The 19,568-nt window shown below is 44.4% G+C and overlaps 1 protein-coding gene across 1 annotated transcript in view; it reads right to left on the bottom strand.

Moving 5' to 3' along the window:
* Positions 1 to 209: 209 nt before the first annotated feature.
* BCAM (basal cell adhesion molecule (Lutheran blood group)) overlaps positions 210 to 19,568 on the bottom strand; it is a 54,980-nt gene continuing 35,621 nt past the window's right edge. The window contains exons 8-16 of the mRNA XM_069947028.1: positions 18,956 to 19,115; positions 17,933 to 18,048; positions 17,710 to 17,851; positions 15,290 to 15,417; positions 13,768 to 13,903; positions 12,038 to 12,073; positions 11,264 to 11,399; positions 950 to 1,064; positions 210 to 862 (exon numbers count right to left, since the gene is read on the bottom strand). Of these exons, the coding sequence (XP_069803129.1) occupies positions 857 to 862; positions 950 to 1,064; positions 11,264 to 11,399; positions 12,038 to 12,073; positions 13,768 to 13,903; positions 15,290 to 15,417; positions 17,710 to 17,851; positions 17,933 to 18,048; positions 18,956 to 19,115 (975 nt within the window). The 3' untranslated portion in view covers positions 210 to 856. The remainder of the gene's footprint in view (positions 863 to 949; positions 1,065 to 11,263; positions 11,400 to 12,037; positions 12,074 to 13,767; positions 13,904 to 15,289; positions 15,418 to 17,709; positions 17,852 to 17,932; positions 18,049 to 18,955; positions 19,116 to 19,568) is intronic.

Genomic DNA, 19,568 nt, shown 5'->3' with positions numbered 1-19,568 from the left:
CCGGCTTTTTCCCCAGCAGAGCGGCGAGCATCACAGGGGAGCTGCGGGCCGCGGGCCGCATCGGGAGGTCTCAGGGGCCGGATGCGGCCCGCGGGCCGGAGGTTCCCCACCCCTGCTCTAGATGAACCCAAATCATACAGGCAAAAGAAAAAGTCATAAACACCACCTGACCAAAAGAAATACAAGAAATAAGAAAATCGTACAAGTAATTGAGGGGTCTGACCAGTGTAATGACCATAGAGAAATACATTATATACATACAGGCCGGACAGAAGCAGGCCAAGACCAGTGTAACAGTAGCCCACTGAGATCTGTTGCCCCCAAGGCATGCTGGAAAAACAGCTTCAAACAGTAGGACAGTGGAAATCATTTACATAGTTGGGAAGTTAAAAAAACAGGTAAAAAAATGAGCAAAATCATAGGCATAAAAACAAAACAAACAACCCTGCAACAAATAAGGGTAACTGACTGAGGTCTGTGGTGGGCAACGCAGCAACGGCCAACCACCATTTAAGGCAACACTAGGTAGGGTAGTATACCCAATAACAGACCTTTGTAAGTGAACCATCAAATGTTCTTCAAATTAAAAAAAGAAAAAGAAAAAAGAAAAGGAATAAGACCCCAAAACAGAATAATGCATCCCCAAAAATCTGCTTGGGAATTTGTGGGATCTTGATGCGTAATCTCTTATACATTGAGTCCTTGCATTTTCTTTTTTATTTCTTCTGTTGCAACTCTGTTTCAAGGGCAAGAAGTCATGAGAACATGAATCCACAGGCTGGAGATGTCAGCTGACTGCCAGGTCGCGTACGATGGTGCTGTCCATAGAACAGGAGAGCGCCCCGGTCCAGGCTTGTTAACACTATGGAGAAATACAAAAAGAGTTAGAATGGCAAAATCTTACTAAGCAAAAACATAAGAAAGTATACGAGATGGATGGAGCGCTGACCTCTGCAGACGGTCCTCCTCCTCCTCCTCCACGAGAACCCAATAAGCCTCGTTGCTCGTTTCGTTTCTCTGATTTTAACTCAACGGCGAGTTCAGCTGAAGCCGGATCCTGAGATCTGAAATAGAGAAGACAGTGGGCCGACCCATTAGAAGGAGGACGTCACAGAATAGAAAAACAAAAAGTTCATCCAAAAAGGTGACCGGGGACGGATCCCTCACCACTGAGCAAGCCAACAATAGAAGCGGCTTCCGTCCTCCTGCAATCTTTACGTTTATTGGGGGAGATTTACTTAACTGGTGTAAAGTAGGGCTGGCTCAGTTGCCCCTAGCAACCGATCGGATTCCGCCTTTCATTTTCCATGGAATCTGTGAAGAATGAAAAGTGGAATCTGATTGGTTGCTAGGGGCTCTACTTTACACCCCTTTGATAGATCTCCCCTATTGTTTGTATCAGTTCACAGATAACCCAACCGTATTAGAACAGGGTGGACATGCCCGACAAGATCCAGCAGGTCCGATTACATTATTCCCCATCAATGTTAATAAATCACTAATCTTCTGTTAATATGATGTGCGCTCCTCATGAGTTACCTCATTTCCTGTTCGTAACAATGGAGACCGTTGACCTTTTAAGCTTCGCTGGAGCTGCTACGTGTGTATGCGAAACAGACCATGTGCAGTTATAATCATGGGGAAAAAAAAAAACCTCAACGGCGTCACACATGAGGTTCCTGCCTAAATAATAAAGCTCTCAAAGCTTTTAATCTGCACAGTATAATGTTAGAGCAGCAGTTTGTGCTTCAGAGCTGCTCTTCCAAATGTAATGCTATGGTGGTGTGGTTGGGAGATGTTGTGGTGGGGGATTATTTTACTACTAATAATAATAATAATAACTAGAGATAGATTTGGTACTAATTTCACAGAAAAAAGTGTTTTTGTTGTAATCCAAACTTTTTGTGATATAATTTGGCTTTTTTTTCCTTCTTTGCTCCTGTACACTATGGGGGAGATTTATCAAACATGGTGTAAAGTGAAACTGGCTCAGTTGCCCCTAGCAACCAATCAGATTCCCTTTTTCATTACTCACAGACTCTTTGGAAAATGAAAGGTGGAATCTGATTGGTTGCTAGGGGCAACTGAGACAGTTTCACTTTACAGCAGTTTGATAAATCTCCCCCTATATGGCCAGGCTGGGAGCAGCGATGATCTAAGCATTGCGGCGTCCACTCAGTCCCTGATCCTATACATACTGTGCAAATTTCCCTCTCCCCATTGAGATTACATGCACATTCAGGCAATAACCACACAACTACCATCTTTTTGGGCCTCCAAAAGAAACCAGTGATCCAGCACATCTTTCTTGGCCATCTGATGCTCGTTTTTTTTTTTTGGATGATCGTCATTATGCATCCAAATAATGTCCGTTATTTCAAAAGACCGAACGAAATAACGTTCGTTATTTGGTCACGAAAAAAAGATGGCAGCCATAAAAGATGTTGAGTGGTGACAGCCTGAATCATGTATAGGTCAGATGGTACAGCTGTTGGATGACAGTTATCTAACATGTATGACCTCCTTAAAGAGGTTGTTCACAATTTTTTTTTTCTTTCAAATCAACTGGTGTCAGAGATTTGTAATTTACTTCTATTAAAAAATCTCCAGTCTTCCAGTACTTATCAGCTACTATATGTCCTGCAGGAAGTGGTGTCTTCTCTCCACAGTGCTCTCTGCTGCCACCTTTGTCCAAGTTAAGAACTGTCCAGAGCAGTAGCAAATCCCCATAGAAAACCTCTCCTGCTCTCCAGACTGCAAAGAATACACCATTTTCTGCAGGACATACAGCAGCTGATAAGTACTGGAAGACTGGAACTTTCTGTACCAGTTGATTTGAAAGAAAAAAAATTGGTGAACAATCCCTTTAAGATGATGAATGTAAAAGTTTGACTGCTTATTTCTTCTTCTCTGCCGTTAGGATGACTCTCTAAACTGGACATCTGAGCCATTTGACACAGACTTGTTGGTCGCATTGGAGTCTATGGGAGTTAGAGAATAAGCTAAGCCAATACACAGTACTGTTCCATTTATTTTCTATAGAGTGCAGATAGAAGTACAGCCTATCGCCAATGGCTCCATAGAAAATGAATGGAATGGCAGTGCGTATACATTATCCAGATGCTCAGATCTTTTGGTCCCTAATCTTGAGATTAGACCCCCAGCGATCTCTTAGTTACTTGTCAAGATGGGGAAAGCCCCTTTAAGTCACCAAAATGCAAAAAAAAGTTGGATAATATTTGGCTCTGTATAAAGAGTCTGGAAGAACGTCTAGTTAGATAGAGTTTCCTGGATATGTCACTGTGGTCACTCTGCATTGTCTTAAAGCCTGAACGTTGATGCAGTTCAGTTTTGACGGCCGAATGTTAGATCGCAGGCTCTATGAGTTTCCTGAAAGGAAGTTTAAAAAAGCCAAACAAACAATATATGACACAACCGAACTGTACGAGGAAGCAGAGAACGCGGCGAGATTGCGCTTTGCTTTTATACACAGTGGTGGCAACGTGCTAATCTCTGGTTAGTCATCGGCTGGAGGCTCTCAAGGAGTCGACTACAACATAGAAAAATAATTTCAGAAATAATAAATTTGGCAGCTATTAAAGGGTAAGTCCACTCTCCTGTGTATGTTCCATTAGCATTTGTTTATGTCCGCTCTCCCGGCAACAGGTATTTTTGGCTCTGTGGCTGGAAACAACTATATTTCCATAATTTTTTGCAATGACAGCAAAAATAAACTAATCTGACTTAGAAGCTGAGGGTGACCTAGCATGAGATTTAACCTGACCGCCAGTCACATGACTGACCGGCCATCTGACTGCACCTATGAGCTAAAACGCTGCAAATATTTATAGCTAGGCACTGACAAATGCACCAGATGTAGTAAAGAGAGAAAAACAAACTCCCCTACTGTAACAACTTATTGGCATTCTGTTCTTTCTTTGGAACCAATCCCAGTTTTAGCTAAAAATACATGTAACAAACAAACTGCAGGCTCTTATGTTCAGAAACCTCCTTCGTTCCACAGTTTTCTAAACTAATATGGTATCTAGAAGGGAAGAGGGGGATGCAGCTGCAGGTTGTCTCTCTCTGTGACTTTATGCTGTGAAAGGGGAGGAGGGGGTGCAGCTGCAGTTCTCTCTTTCTCTGTGATTTTATGCTGTAAGAGAGGAGGAGAGGGATGTATCTGCAGCTCTCTCCCTCTCTAAATTCATACTATAAGAATGGTGCAGGGGGTTGCATCTGCATCTCTCTCTCGCTCTTTGTGACTTCATGCTGTGAGAGAGGAGGAGGGGGATGCAAATGCAGCTCGTTCTCCCTCTCTCTCTCTCTCTGACTTCATGCTATAAGAAGGGAGGAGGGGGATGCAGTTGCACGTTTTCTCTCTCTCTGTGACTGCATGCTGTGAGAGGGGGGGGGGGGGAGAGCAAAAGTGAAGAGATGCCTAATTCGAGCACAGCACTGGGATCACACCAAGAGGTGCCCACTCACCTATAAGGTATACCAAGATATGGAAAAAGACCCCCAAAATGTGTTGACAATACATCTATCATAGAACTACACATGCACAGTTTTGCTAAAGTAAAATGAACTAAAGATTCTTTTAATTTCTATGCAGAATAAAAAAAACAGGATGACATATTCTCCACGGGATGAGATTCCTTTGTGTCAAGAACCAGCTTTGACTTCCTTGACTTTGAACTTTACCACGCTAAGCTAGAGTTGGTTAAATTTTTCCTCTAATATTCAATGGGGTAATGTTAGGTCATTGTCCCCGGGCATTCTGAATATCTCATAATTGGGGACTGGTGGAGGTCCTGGCAGTGCAATGCACTCATTATGGTCAATTTTTTTGTATATTAAAACAGAAGGCCATCTATTGGTACTCTATCTGCGGTTTTCCATTTAGTCATTCAAAACAGGGACAGAACATTTATGAAATCCACTAGGATGATCGAAGAATTCTATAGGGTCTATCGGCTATGACATCACTCTCTGTAAAAGGGTGGTTGTCACAGCTCCACCCCCTAGGTGCACCAAATACCACCTGTTCATAGAACTCTAAATCGTGCTGTTCCTCTGTCGCTTCTCTCTCTGATGGTGGTTGGAACTTCTCCTGAAAATATGACCATAGTGACAGACAAGTGTCAGTTCCCTGGTCAATGGGGTGGTGTCATTGCCCTGGTCAATGGGGTGGTGTTATTCCCCTGGTTAATGGGGTGGTGTCATTCCCCTGGTCAATGGGGTGGTGTCATTCCCCTGGTCAATGGAGTGGTGTCATTCCCCTGGTCAATGGGGTGTGTCCCTATGACATGTAAGTACCATAGAGTGTCCTTATCTATTAGCCCATAGTTGTAGCTTGCTGTAATGTAAGAAGAAGTGAACAATGTTCTGCTAGCTTGCTCACTGAGAGAGTCTGTACAACTTCTCAACACGCATTGGCAAATAAGATGGGACAAACCAGGGCCTGGGCGTATCTCTCACAGGCCACATGTGCTCCTTCAAGGTTACAGGGAGGTAACGTAATCCTAGCAGCACTTAGGTTGCATAGCGTTTTGGACCAAGCACTCTACAGGAACCATCCTACAATACTCATCCCATGGCGAATGCAAAGAGTCATTCCACTTGTACACAGTGAATCGTAAACCATTTTCTTTGCCCTTGTTGGCCGTCACATATTACGAAAAATGCAACGTCTGAAGGTGATTGTATGATCATTATGAAGATGGCTGGAACAATAAGAGCCTTTCAGTGAGGGACTGGAGCCTTGCCAGGTTAGAGAGCACTAAGGAAAATTAATTCCTGTTAAATTACAACGGCAAATTGCTACATCTGTACGTGGCGGATGAGATGGCAGAATACAAGCTTATATGGAGGAAGTCATCGAGATGTGCAAAAGAGAAGAGTGGCGGCAGCCTCGAAGATAGAGACCAGAGGATTCCAATGGTTTTTAGGTCACGAGACTCTTTTAAATACGATATATGGTGGAAAGACTCAATGACCTACTAAGATACCAAGTTTTAGCAATACCATGATATTCCTGGTGCAACAAGTGCAAGCAATTGGTTAGGGTGCTTTGATCAATGTGATGGTGACTAGAGATGATCGAACAGCGGAAAATCTTAGGCTCTATAGAACCTTGTCGAACCTTCCGCATTTGATTCTTGATGCCTTCCCTGTCCGTGGGGAAGGAGGAGACAGCGCGGGTACCGCCTGGAATTCCAGCATACAGGATACATCTCTAATGGTGACTCTGATATGTTGAATATGCCATTGATTTCAATAATGCCCAGCACACACCTATTGTTCTAGTGGGAGGTACAAAAAAGAGGCACCCATAGGGGTTCAAACCACGCCAATAGGTAAGGAACCTCATTCACAAATCTTCTTAATAAGTGCGAATGCCCTTTAATAAGTCTAGTGACCATGGACAAGGTGCTGTCCTTATCGACCTCTCTAATCCAGTCGGACCAGTCTAACATGACAACTATGTGAAGCCGTTCTCGAGTATCGGCCTTATCAAAAGCTCCTTGCATTCCATTGTGTGTGGAAATCTGCACTCTTTCAGCAGTCATACTTCATCTCTTACGCCGTCTTTGAAGTCTGGAGATTGTTCTCTAGCGAGGGGCGTGCTTTTTTCATTAGTCAAACTGGATGCATAAGGCCAAAGTTATTTTCAGATTTCTTTCCGAACCTCAGACACAAGGGAGGACAGTACAAGAATGGTATTGTCCTCGACGCTAAAATAAACTTACATCTACTAGGGCGATCACTGAAACAGGAAACCAAAAAAAAAAATACTGGGAATCCAATGGGACCCAACAAGTAGATTCGGTCATCTTGACTCAAGGCTGACAACACTTCCCTCACCTTCGAAAATGGGCAGGAGAATCCCACTGCCATAGAATGTCAATGGGGGGGTGGGGGGGGGTGGACATGCATGGCCCAATGTAAGAGTTGGTTACTCATTCTTAAGATCAGCAGGCCCCCACCCCAATCGGATAGTTATCCCATATCACATATCACTTTGTAAGATAAGAGTCCCCCTTTAAGCTATTTTTCACGAACCCCCTAATACATACCCTAATCGAGCATGCATGCATTTTTAATAAGGGGAAACACTGCAGCTATATACGCCTATGGAGGTGACATCTCCGGAGTGAACAAAAGCATCAGGCGTTTGAAATCAATATCTGTTGGGGGAGAGTCGGGATGCTGCCATATCCATAAGACAGTCAGCAGCTAGTATGTATGGGTGGGGAGGGGGATACTTCACCAGGCATTTAGAAGCAAAAGGGACAAGCAAGACAGTGGGGGCATTGTCGGGGAAGAAACACGCAAACTGTAACCCTCGCTATATACTGAGTGAAGCTTCAGGAGCTAGAATCCCATTATAAGCAACGTCCGATATGGTTGTGAAGCACCAATTGTAATTCCAGGAACTACTAATATAATCTGGATTTGTGTGGCCTCTGATGAGATAATACCATTAGTATGGGCAGAGATGACGTTATAAACTTTTATTTTTATACTCTTGGTCATTTTGGGAGGGAGGAAGTGAATATGGCAATAACAGATCCCAATGTAAAGGGTTTGTCCTTCTGATACAACCCATACTGTAAGAAATCCTACTAGGAAATTCAGCTTTGCATGTTAGACTCTTATCTATAAGACAAAGTGCGTGTATCTCCCTGAGGAGGACCTGGCGTTACAAGGACAGGTAATCCATTTCAATGGTATGTGTGTAATGCTTCATTTTCCCTGCGGTGGCGCTGTAGGTAAATTAGAGATTTATCAAACATGGTGTAAAGTGAAACTGGCTCAGTTGCCCCTAGCAACCAATCAGATTCCACCTTTCATTCCTCACAGGCTCTTTGGAAAATGAAAGGTGGAATCTGATTGGTTGCTAGGGGCAACTGGGCCAGTTTCACTTTACACCATGTTTGATAAATCTCCCCTTTAATGTCACATTTAAGCACACATTATTGGCAATTGTTGGCGTTCCCTGCAGCAGATATCCCCTTCGGAAAAGCTGTAACAAAAGGTTCTCTGTCTGTTGCAAAACTACCAACCCTAGCATGCCCGAACAGGGTTAAGAGGTCTGATCATGCTGGGAGTCATAGTCCCATAACAGTTGGGGAGTTACAAGTTGGGGAAGGCTGCCCTAGAAGAAAAGGGAAGCATAGCTTAAAGTACTATATGTTTTATACCTCATTTAAAGGGGTTATCCAGCGCTACAAAAACATGGCCACTTTCTTCCAGAGACAGCACACCTCTTGTCTCCAGTTTAGTTGTGGTTTGCAATTAGGCTCCATTCACTTCACTGGAACAGAGTTACAAAACCTGCACCCAAACTAAAGACAAGAGCGGTGCTGTCTCTGGAAGAAAGTGGCCATGTTTTTGTAGCACTGGACAACCCCTTTAAAAGTCAAGATAGGAGCATTTAAAGGAATTTTCCAGGATAATATGATTGTGGTCCATCCATTGGATGCCAACTCGGTAGGGTGCCCAGCTTTCAGTCAGCTACTCAGTGGCCTGCATTACATAGTGAGACCAGAAGTGGTGGCTAGGGGTAAATACAGCTCAGGTCCCATTAAAGAGGAACTCCAGAGAAAAAAATTCTTTCAAATCAACTGGTGTCAGAAAGCGCCAGAGGTTTGTAATATACTTCCATTGAAAATTCTCCCTGCTTCCAGTACTGATCAGCTGCTGTACGTCCTGCATGAAGTGGTGTATTTTCTCCAGTTTGACACAGTGCTCTCTGCTGCCACCTCTGTCTATGTCAGGAACTGTCCAGAGCAGTAGCAAATCCCCATAGAAATCCTCTCCTGCTCTCCAGACTAGAAATATTACCACTTCCTGCAGGACATACAGCAGCTGATAAGTACTGGACCAGATTTGATGGCCCAGATCTGATTGCTTTTTGATCTGCGACTTCAATTCTGCTGCAGATGCTGTACGTGTGAACGTGATCGGCAACAACGGCCATACTTTTTACGAAAAGAGACGTTGCCTTATGATATATGGAATCCCGGCCGGAGCGTATGCACATAGTATATGCTCCGCCCGGGATCTCTTGCGGCGCCGCAAACAACTGACATGTCAGTTTTCTGCGGCCGTTATTCATTGAGTAGCGGCTGCAGAAAAACATGTCAGTGCACACTATGAAGCGAGCGGCTCCGGCGGCAAGCTTAGAGGCGTGCAGTGGGGAGTTCTGATGCGGGCGCGCACGGATGCGCCCGCTTTAAAACCCTGCAGCCAAAAAGATTATCCAGTATTGGCCAGGATCATCTTTTCAGAGACCGGACGTTCCGTGACCCAGCCGGGTCACGGAACGGCCGGTCAATTACGATATGTGAACATAGCCTTAAAGGGTATTCCGCTGCAAAGTTATCCCCTATTCACATGATAGGGAACAACAAGCCGATCAGTGGAGGTCCAACCACCATAAATTCCCAACATTGTGCATATTCCTAGTGTGATAGAGACTGGTATACACCCCGCCGTGTACTGGAGCCTAATATGGGATCTGCATTCCAGGACAAACAATTATTCCCCTTTAACCTCATGAAGCATTGGGACTGGGGCTATTCTAAGCAGATGGGACGGGGAATGTTAGCTCTAGGCGGGGTGATGCCACATCTTAAGTGTTCTGTGGTTTAGAAGGATAAGTGAGCTGAACTTCATTAGAAGGAGAACGTCTTTCCTCTGGGAAAAATGGCTTTATTTCTGTACAAGGCGAGGACGCATCTCACAAACAGCAGAGCCTGCGGCAGATATAAATAGCCGACGAAAACCTTACCGAAAATAACCTTTTGTGATTGTGGGGTAAGCGATAAATATGGAAAAGACATGACCTGCGAAATCATAAGTATATAGAATACAGTAATATTCCACCAAACTCCCCTTAGGGGGGATACAAGGAGCGCCAAACTGTATGTAAAATAGAGCATCCAACTAGGATGACTGGCCAAAGAGATCAGCTGATCAGCAACATACAGCACACACTTCCTCACAGTCATTGGTGTGCGGGCTCATCAGTCAATGGTACTGCACCCATTAGCTTAGTTTCCTTAAAGGGATATTCCTATTCCTATATTGTAGGCCATCTCACCTTGTATCCCCCCCATACATAGTGTCCCCCAAAATAGACATCTCCCTATTATCCTAACCCCCCAGTACATAGTGTCCCTCATGGTAGTATGATGACAGCTCAGGAGGCCCACTGTATTTCAGGGATTAGCCTCCTGATGTTGTGGGCCCCGTAGCGGCTTCTATGGAGGTTTTGCTGCTCAGTTCCACTGAAGTGAATGGAGCTTAATTGCAAAGCGCACCTGAACTGGAGACAAGAATGTGGCCATGTTTTTGTAGCACTGGACAACCCCTTTAAGTCAAGCGAAATGATGCATTAACCCAGCCATTCACTATGTACATGGAAGTGTACGGGAAGTGGAGCGGTGTACCCTTCCATTGAGCGGACAGGGAAAATACGTCACGGCCATGATAATACCGTTTACAGTACATGATAGAAGAAAACAGATGCAGACAATTTAATTCTGGACAATTTGTTGGCAGAGAGTCACCAAGCACAGCTGGCGAGCGGCAGAAAATATAATAGCTGCCAGATCGGAGGGGCGGCATGTCAGCTATGCAAGGCTCGGCAAACTATCAAACAAGGTTTGATCAAAGAAGAATTCCACCCAAAAATAGAAAAAAAAACTAAAATGGCCGAATTATTGGGTCCTATTAGACGGAGCGATAATCGGCCGATTGTTGATCCGTATTATAGAGACAATACTCAGACGATGAAACGATCATCGGCTCATTGTTGGTTTAGGTTTGGACCAAAAAACGCCGGGCGCCGACCATTCTTCGCTACATGAAATAGCGATGTGCGTCTGACGGCTGAAGATTGCCCAAACACCAGACACCGGTCTTCTCTCGTGTGCTCCGCAGCTTCCCAGTCCCGGCAGCTGCAGCGTTTGAGCGGCCTGTCAGCTGCTGCCGCCAGGACTGGGAAGCTGCAGAGCACAGGAGAGAAGACAGGGGGTGGGGAGAGGTAAGGTGTCAGGTGTTTGGGCAAGGACTGCATGGACATTGCTAACGATGTCCATGCAACCCTTACTGCCCAATTATTGGACCATCTAATAGGTCCCGTGTAATAGGACCCCTTGGGTGTAAGATATTGTTAATAATTTCCCCATTCACTAAAAAGTTCAGATGCTGGCGGACCTATGGAGAAATCGGCTCCACCCAGTTGACTTACAGGGGCTGTTTTTCTGATCGTCCACACGCCAATTTTCCTTTTTTCTGTAAGAAGAAGAATAGAGCGACCACCAGAAGAAGGAGAAGGACACAGACAACCACCGCGATGATGGCTGTGCTGCTGCCGCCGGTTTGTTCTGCAAGAGACAAAAGTATGAGCATGACCCATATGGGATCTCCTGCAAGAATGGAATAGAAAGTAGCAGGGAAGCAAGGGTATACAGGCAGGGATAGGTGGTAAGTCGGCATCTTAGGATATAACTCCTTTAGCTCAGTAAAGCATCATCGTCACTCATGACGTCATAGAGAGAAGTCAAAAGCTTTGATAAGTGGGGATCTGAGAAGCCGGGAGAAGTGCTCAGCTCAGCACCTCTCTCCCCGCCTTACTGCAAGAGTTGGGTTCCATAGACTTACTCTATCGACCAGTAGATGTCTGAACACCCAGATCCCGACTGATCGAAACTTTTGATTTCTCTCTATGACAAATCAAAAGTTTTTTCACTGGCAGTGAGTATTATATGGATCCTTTAAAGATTACCCCAAACCATTACTATTGCTTTAGTAATCTTTTGATATGCAGTAGAGACATGTTAAAAGTTTGGATTGGTCGGGGTCTGTGTGTTGAGACCACGGACGATTGTTAGGATAAGCTAGGAGAGAAGTGCGTGGCTGAGCACTTCTCTCCCCGCTCTCTGTCTATGGTACGAGATGGTCTCATAGACTTGCATTAAGTTATACACAAGCAAGATTCCCTCTAATCCATGTGCAGACATACCTTGGGCAGGCGCTGTGCTTGGGGCCACCATGCTTACTGTGGAAGAAGATGAAATATTGCATTAATTATGATCAAAGTTAATTCGCACATGTTATATTTGACTTATCAGTTTTATGGAGACCTGTATGATGCACCCTGATATAAAACATGTCCAACTTGTATAATGTAGCATATGTTTAGGGTCTATGTAGAGAATGTAGCAAAAATACAAAGGTGGAATCTACTGTACCTTAAAGCATTGCCGTCCCTTTAATAAACTTTTATAGATAAGAGTGGGTGTTCTGTGTGTTTACACCCCAAGTGACTGGGAGAGAAGAGCACATTTGAGTGCTTCTCTCCCTACTTAGTCAGTTTCATAAACTTGAAATATGAGAGCGTCTTGGTCATGGGGTACGGAGCAGGGAGAAAATGCATTTAGCACATACTACTCCCAGCTTTATTGTAATAAATGTTCCATAAACAAGATACCCCAAGAAACCTATCACATTGTGAGGGGAGTTCAATAGCAACAGTAGCCAAATATTCTTAGGAGGAAAGAATGTCCAAAGAATAGTGTCCTATGTAGGAATCATATTAAACCATATTCTTTGCTGTCACACCTCAAAGTTAAAGAGGTACTCTGGGCAAAAACAAAAAATTCATTGCAGGCAGGGGGTGGGGGGGAACATAATGTAAATGAATGTATACTTAACTGTTGAGCACCGAATCACAATAAGTATAAATTCTTTATTATGTTCATTCCTAGCCCCTGCTTGTACTGGATTTTTTTTGTTTTTGCCCAGAGTACTCCTTTAATGTTTGCTTCTGAAGACCACTTTAGGTCCAAATTTTTTAAATTTAAATTTAGAATTGGATTGTAAACTGCTGCAAAATATGTTGGTGCTATATAAATAAAAACAATAATAATAATATTATTATTATTATTATTATTATTATTATTTATCTTTATGGAAGGAGCCTTCTACAATCCCGGCATAATCATAAATTATTACATTCAGGATGCCTGCAGCCACCACTAGCTCAGGAGCTTCCGCATACACTTAATTCCATTGAATGATATCACAGTATGCAATAAGTCCAGTAAATAGATAGAAAGCTGAGGGCACTCATCCATATGTTGCAAAATAGTTTAATCCAAAATGATCATGATGGCTATTTCACACGCATGCACGCTTCATCAAATCAGATCTGATGAAGCGCACATTCGCGTGAAATGGCCATCATGATGATGTCTATGCTGTAAAGTGGTATGGCGTCTGCTCAAGAGTGATATGCATCACAGAGATTTTAACCGCATTTTGGAATAAAGTATTTTGCAACATATGGTTGAGTGCCCTCAGCTTTCTATCTATTTACTGGACTGTTTAGATATAAGACTCTGTTTTGAGGAGCACCCCCGTTGCTAATCGGCATAGCCCATACTATATGTCTAATTAACTGCACGCAAGCCAACAAAGGGAGTAGTGCCGGTGAATTTTCTCACTAATCCTGCAGTATGCAATAAGCTCCTGAGCTCCCCTAGTGGTGACAGCTCCCAGCCAGAATCTGTGCAGTTACATCTGTACAGAGGATGTGAAAGGTGAATTGTGATCAGCACGGAATATTCAGCCTTAAAATGATATGGCATTAAAAGGTATAGACATTCACTTGAAATGGCAAAGGTAAGAAAATACTATAAATTTATTGCATTCCGCCAGATACACCCCCAGGATTCCCTCGGCCAGACTTACAGATGTTCAACTTGAATTTTTTCTCTTTGGTTCCGAGTTGATTTTGTGCAGTGCATGAAATATCATTAATAAGCTTGGAAGTGACCTTCACCGCGACCTCGCTTCTTACACTCATGCCAGAAAGCGTCTGGGAAGGCTGAAAGAGAAGTATAACAATCACTGTATACAGGCCATGGAATGAGGGAGAATCCGGACAACAATGACCATTGTTAGGGTGGAATTAGTCAAGTGAAGATCACAAAACCCACGGAACGTGCTGAAAAGGACCATCAGAATGATCATTGATCATGTACGTCCTGCTCATACACTGATATAACAATGATGGGCTCGCAAGACAAAGAAGCTTTAATGGTGACCCCCAATAATGAACACAGTATATTATCCATGTGGCCAGAATTACTGCAAGGCACGTGCCTATCCAGAGATTCAACACTGTGCCCATTGTAATGTCTGCGACTGAGTCATATAGGCCACACTGTCATCCTATATACCCTTCAGATGTACGGCTATATACAAGGTAAGCACTTTAGAATTTAGGAAGGATTTGCATCACATTCAGGCAGTACGGGGCTGATATATGTCAAGAGACTGGCACAAAGGTCCACTGGCTACCACTAAGGTCATAGCACACTTAGGCCGCATTGCAGCGGATTTCATGCTGTGAGTTTCTTGCAGTGATACTGATTTCTATTAAAATCAATAGCACTCCATTCTCACACCAGAATGAAAATCTGTTGGGAGAATGTATTATGCCATAGACTTGTAAAGTTAGCTATTTAGCTCCACACACCATACTTACCTGTTCACGTTCCTTCGGCGAGCTCCCGCATGCTTCTCTGGGTCATTGACCATCTACTCATCCAATCACTTTTGGACTTTTGCGGTTGGACAGCACAGTGATTGGCTGAGCAAGCTGTCAGTGTGCTGGGACCCAGATAAGCATGCGGGAGCACGGCTAGGGAAAGTGGACAGGTAAGTATTGTGTCCGGAGCTAAACAGTCTAAAGCATGATATTCTTGCAACTAGATATAAATATGCTGCAGGAATGTAGAGCCATAGGCTAGCAAATTTTACTGAAACTTGCAGCGTTGAATGCAGTATGTCTGAATCTCCCCTTAAAGGGGTTATCCAGTGCTACAAAAACATGGCCACTTTTCCCCCTACTGTTGTCTCCAGTTCAGGTGCGGTTTGCAATTAAGCTCCATTTACTTCAATGGAACTGAGTTTTAAAACCCCACCCAAACTGGAGACAACAGTATGGGGAAAGTGGCCATGTTTTTGTAGCGCTGGACAACCCCTTTAATCAGGTAAATCAGTGACGGTAATCTAAATGAGTGTGACCCTGTCTTACTTTACAGAGCCTAAAGTCTTTTTTATAATGTAGTCATGGGAAATATATTATAGTTATAGATGGAATAATGGATACGGCTGAGACTAGAAACTGAAGAAGTGGCAGCAACCGGCGTCGTTTTTTTTTATCAGAATCTAATTTTCCAATGGCGTGATAGATGCGGTAGCTAACCTTCAGCTCTGCTGGGTGCCAGCTTATCTCCGGCTTCGGGAATCCTGTGGCTGAACAAGATAATGTTAACATGTGTCCTTCAGAAGGTACATCAACCGATTCACTCTCAGGTCCAAGATCAGGGGGTCCTAGAAAGAAAGACATATTAAAGACATCAGAGGTCACATTGGGGTTACCAGACACTTGTGCCCTTGTTACATATGGATTTATTATAACAGAAATAGCATAAGTCTTGCTTATTAAACGGCCCATTTAATTCCAAATAAGTATAAATTATGACTGATGTATGAAACACCTCCCCTAATAGATCTACAAATGATGCTGTGTCTGGTATTGCACCTATAGGGTACAAACACACACACCGTATATGCAGCAAATATGCAGCAGATACGCAGCAGATTTAATGGTGCAGATTTGATGCTGTGTTCAGTTATTTAGATCTAATCTGCTGCGTATCTGCTGCGTATTTGCTGCGTATCACAGCAGTAAATACGCTGCATATACGGTGTGTGTGTTTGTACCCTTAAAGTGTCACTGTCGTTTTTTTTATTTATTTTTTTTTAGCAGAAATCAATAGTCCAGGTGATTTTAAGAAACTTTGTAATTTGTTTTATTACGTTAATATGCCATTATCTGCATTAAAAAAGACTTTTCTCAGCCCCCCCACCCCCTCCCTCCTCTCTCTCATTCACTGCTCATTATCAGGAAATCTCTACTCTTTTACATCAGTCGAGCCCTGTCTAACCTATGTAGAGGGGAGGTGGAAGGAGGGAGATTAGTAAGCAGCAAAGAGCAGAGAACAAAGCATTACACAGCGGGACCTGTGTGAAAGCCGGTATTCAGAGGTCAGAGAGGTCAGTGCTTACTTCAGAGGAGATAGCCCGGTGATGTAGCTGTAAATGAACTCTTTGTTGTCCTGTTTTGGTGCCTCATCTCCCTCCATTCCTCCCCTCTCCATAAGAGAACAATGAAGACAGGGGGAGAGCTTTAAACTGCTTTTTCATGATAAAAATGCATTTTTCAGCTAATAAACCCAATTACAAAGTTTCTTAAAATCGCCTGGACTACTGATTTCTGCATTAACTTTTTAAACAATAGTGACACTTTAAGAGTTGAGCTGCAATACTACTGACAACCACTAGGGCAGTGATTTTCAACCTTTTTTGAGGCGCGGCACACTTTTTATGCTTAAAAAATCCCGGGGCACACCACCAACCAAAATGCCACAAAATGACACTAAAACAGTACATATTATACATATAGTTAATAATATAGATTCTAAGATGTATTTATACTCACTCAGTGTGAAACCTGGGCCTGTTTTCTTCTCCCCCCTGTGCTTCTCTCCACCATACTTCTCCCCCCTACTTCTCTCCTGTGCTTCTCTCCACCATACTTCTCCCCCCCTGCTTCTCTCCTGTGCTTCTCTCCCCATGCTTCTCTCCTGTGCTTCTCTTCCCCATGCTTCTCTCCTGTGCTTCTCTCCACCATACTTCTCCCCCCTACTTCTCTCCTGTGCTTCTCCCCCCTGCTTCTCTCCCCCATGCTTCTCTCCCCCATGCTTCTCTCCCCCATGCTTCTCTCCCCCATGCTTCTCTCCCCCATGCTTCTCTCCACCAAACTTCTCTCCCCCCTGCTTCTCTCCACCATACTTCTCCCCCCTACTTCTCTCCTGTGCTTATCCCCGCTGCTTCTGTCCCCCATGCTTCTCTCCACCAAACTTCTCTCCCCCCTGCTTCTCTCCGCTGTTTCTCTCCCCCCTGCTTCTCTCCCCTGTTTCTCCCCCATCCCCAGGTTTCTCTCCCCCATGTCCCTCCCCCCTGTTTATCCCCCATGCTTCTCTCCCCCATCCCCATGCTTCTCTCCCCCATCCCCATGTTTCTCTCCACCATCCCCAGGTTTCTCTCCCCCATTGTTTTCTCCTGTTTCTCTCCCCCATCCCCAGGTTTCTCTCCCCCCCTTCCTCCTCACCTCCTCCGAGATGGTCGCCGCTGCTGTCCGCCTCACCTACTGGCCGCCCGTAGAACCCGGACGTGCTCCTCCAATCAGCGGAGACCGGGAGCGTAGTGCACTGCGGCGGGCCGTAGCGCACACGTTGATTGGATGCGTGCATCAAGGCCCGCCACAGCGCACCACGCTCCCGGTCTCCACTGATTGGATAGGAGGAGCACGTCCGGGCGCTACAAGCGGCCAGTAGGTGAGGCGGACAGCAGCGGGGCGATCTGCAGGGGCACCATAGTTTGGGGAACTTTCCCCGCGGCACACCCGATCATGTGTCGCGGCACACTAGTGTGCCGTGGCACACTGGTTGAAAATCACTGCACTAGGGAAAGGTGGAAAAAATTGCATTTATTTATAATCTCATACAACCTCTTTAAATACACTTGGCAATTCAGGATGGTCTATAAATGAGCTCTTACCCTCCACAACGATGTTGACACTCGCCTCTTTGCGCAGTCCTGGCACTGTCGAGACCGTCGCTTCACAAGTATAAACCCCAGAATCGGCATAACTTAGATTATGCAAGCGATACCTGTTGCTGCTAGAGAGCAGGGCGTTCCCCTATAAGAGAAGATGGTAAGAAATGGATGCAAGTTCATCACTTACCACTAGGGTAAGCCATAAGTCGGCACTAGGCTTTACCTTCTTCCAGACCAAGGTGGGTCTTTCTGAACCATCTCCTAGGCAGGAAAGAGGAACATCACTGCCAACAGGGCGGCGGTGTTCTCCAGATGGGATGAGGGTTAGAGGATTGAGGTCTGTGGAAGAAACATGAGGCTGACATTAATACGTACCAACTAGATGAAGTCACTTAGAGGAGAAGTCTGGCCCACCCTTTATGCCATATAAGGGCACACTAAGTTAGAAGGGGAGGGGCCTATTAACTGAAAACTCCTTTTAAAGGGGCTATAGGGAATACGAATAAAAAACATGTTTCCTCCCTGCAACTGTGCCACTCTTGCCCATGGGTAATTCTCAGTATTGCAGAAACCAATTCAGATAAAAACTACAAGACAGGACAACACTTCTGGAAGAAAGCAGCCATATTTTGCTATTCTTATAAGAGTTGTGTTATCTCAGATGGGAAGCCAAAGCCCCTTTGTTTTATCATAAGATTTTCAAAAAGAGAGAGATAAGAGGGAAGACTTGATTTACCTTTCAGGAACAGGGTAAGTTTGTAGGTACACAGCCTAGGATTTCTCATGCTCTCTCCTTCTCCTGCACAAAGCACATGCTAAGCCCCGCCCTGCACTTCCTGTAATTTGTGCTGATCTACCTGTTATTTGAGACAGACTTCTCCCTGACAACAAGCAGTAAACAGAAAACAGCAGAGAAGTGAAAGATTTTAGAGCTTGTTTTCTAGGGTAAAGAGTCTTTTTTTGGTAGATGAAGTAATTTAGAAATATGGGGGAGATTTATCAAACATGGTGTAAAGTGAAACTGGCTCTGTTGCCCCTAGCAACCAATCAGATTCCACCTTTCATTTTCCAGAGAGTCTGTGAGAAATGAAAGGTGGAATCTGATTGGTTGCTAGGGGCAACTAAGACAGTTTCACTTTACACCATTTTTGATAAATCTCCCCCATGGTACTAAGAACTCTCCCAGGATTGGTGGCCTGTCCTCGAGACATCAATTAGAGTTTATGAATTGGAGGTTCCCACTTACAATGAATATTAAGTTCTATCTGCCTTTTCCGCATAACTTCATCAGGACTGTCAAAATCCAGAGCTTCACAGGTGTAAGTGCCGCCATCATCTCTAGAGATGTTCTGGAAAACGTAAACGCCGTCTGAATCAGAACTCAATTCCTCCTCCCCACCGCCGGCCTGAAATATACACAATGAGAAATGTGTGAGATGTATAATATTTTAAAAAAATGGGAGCACAATAGAAACAGCACCACTCTTGCTCATAGGCCATGTGTGGTACTGCGGATCAGCCTTGATTTTGAGCTTAGGGTCCATTCATGGCTAGCTTTGTCATGATTTGGCTAAGACTTATGGGTAGGGTTTGACTGATGTCTATTGGGGGGAGGTTTCAGTGTCAGCAAGGTGCCTCCCAGCCAGAAAGAAGTCCACATGTGATCTGCAACAGATTATGTATGGAGTTTTGAGAGCCATTACCCCTTCTCAAATTCCTGACTGAGGGTCCTATTACACGGGCCGACGACAGCCCGATCATTTTAGTAAACGAGCCCTGATCTGCTAGATCGGCGATCGTTTACTGGACCGATACTTGGGCAGTAAGGGCTGCATGGACATCGTTAGCGATGTCCATGC

Source organism: Dendropsophus ebraccatus, chromosome 12 (genome assembly GCF_027789765.1).
Source record: "Dendropsophus ebraccatus isolate aDenEbr1 chromosome 12, aDenEbr1.pat, whole genome shotgun sequence".
NCBI classification, from domain to species: domain Eukaryota; kingdom Metazoa; phylum Chordata; class Amphibia; order Anura; family Hylidae; genus Dendropsophus; species Dendropsophus ebraccatus.
The sequence above is the reverse complement of the archived record's forward strand: the minus strand, read 5'-3'. Positions and strand labels throughout refer to the sequence as shown.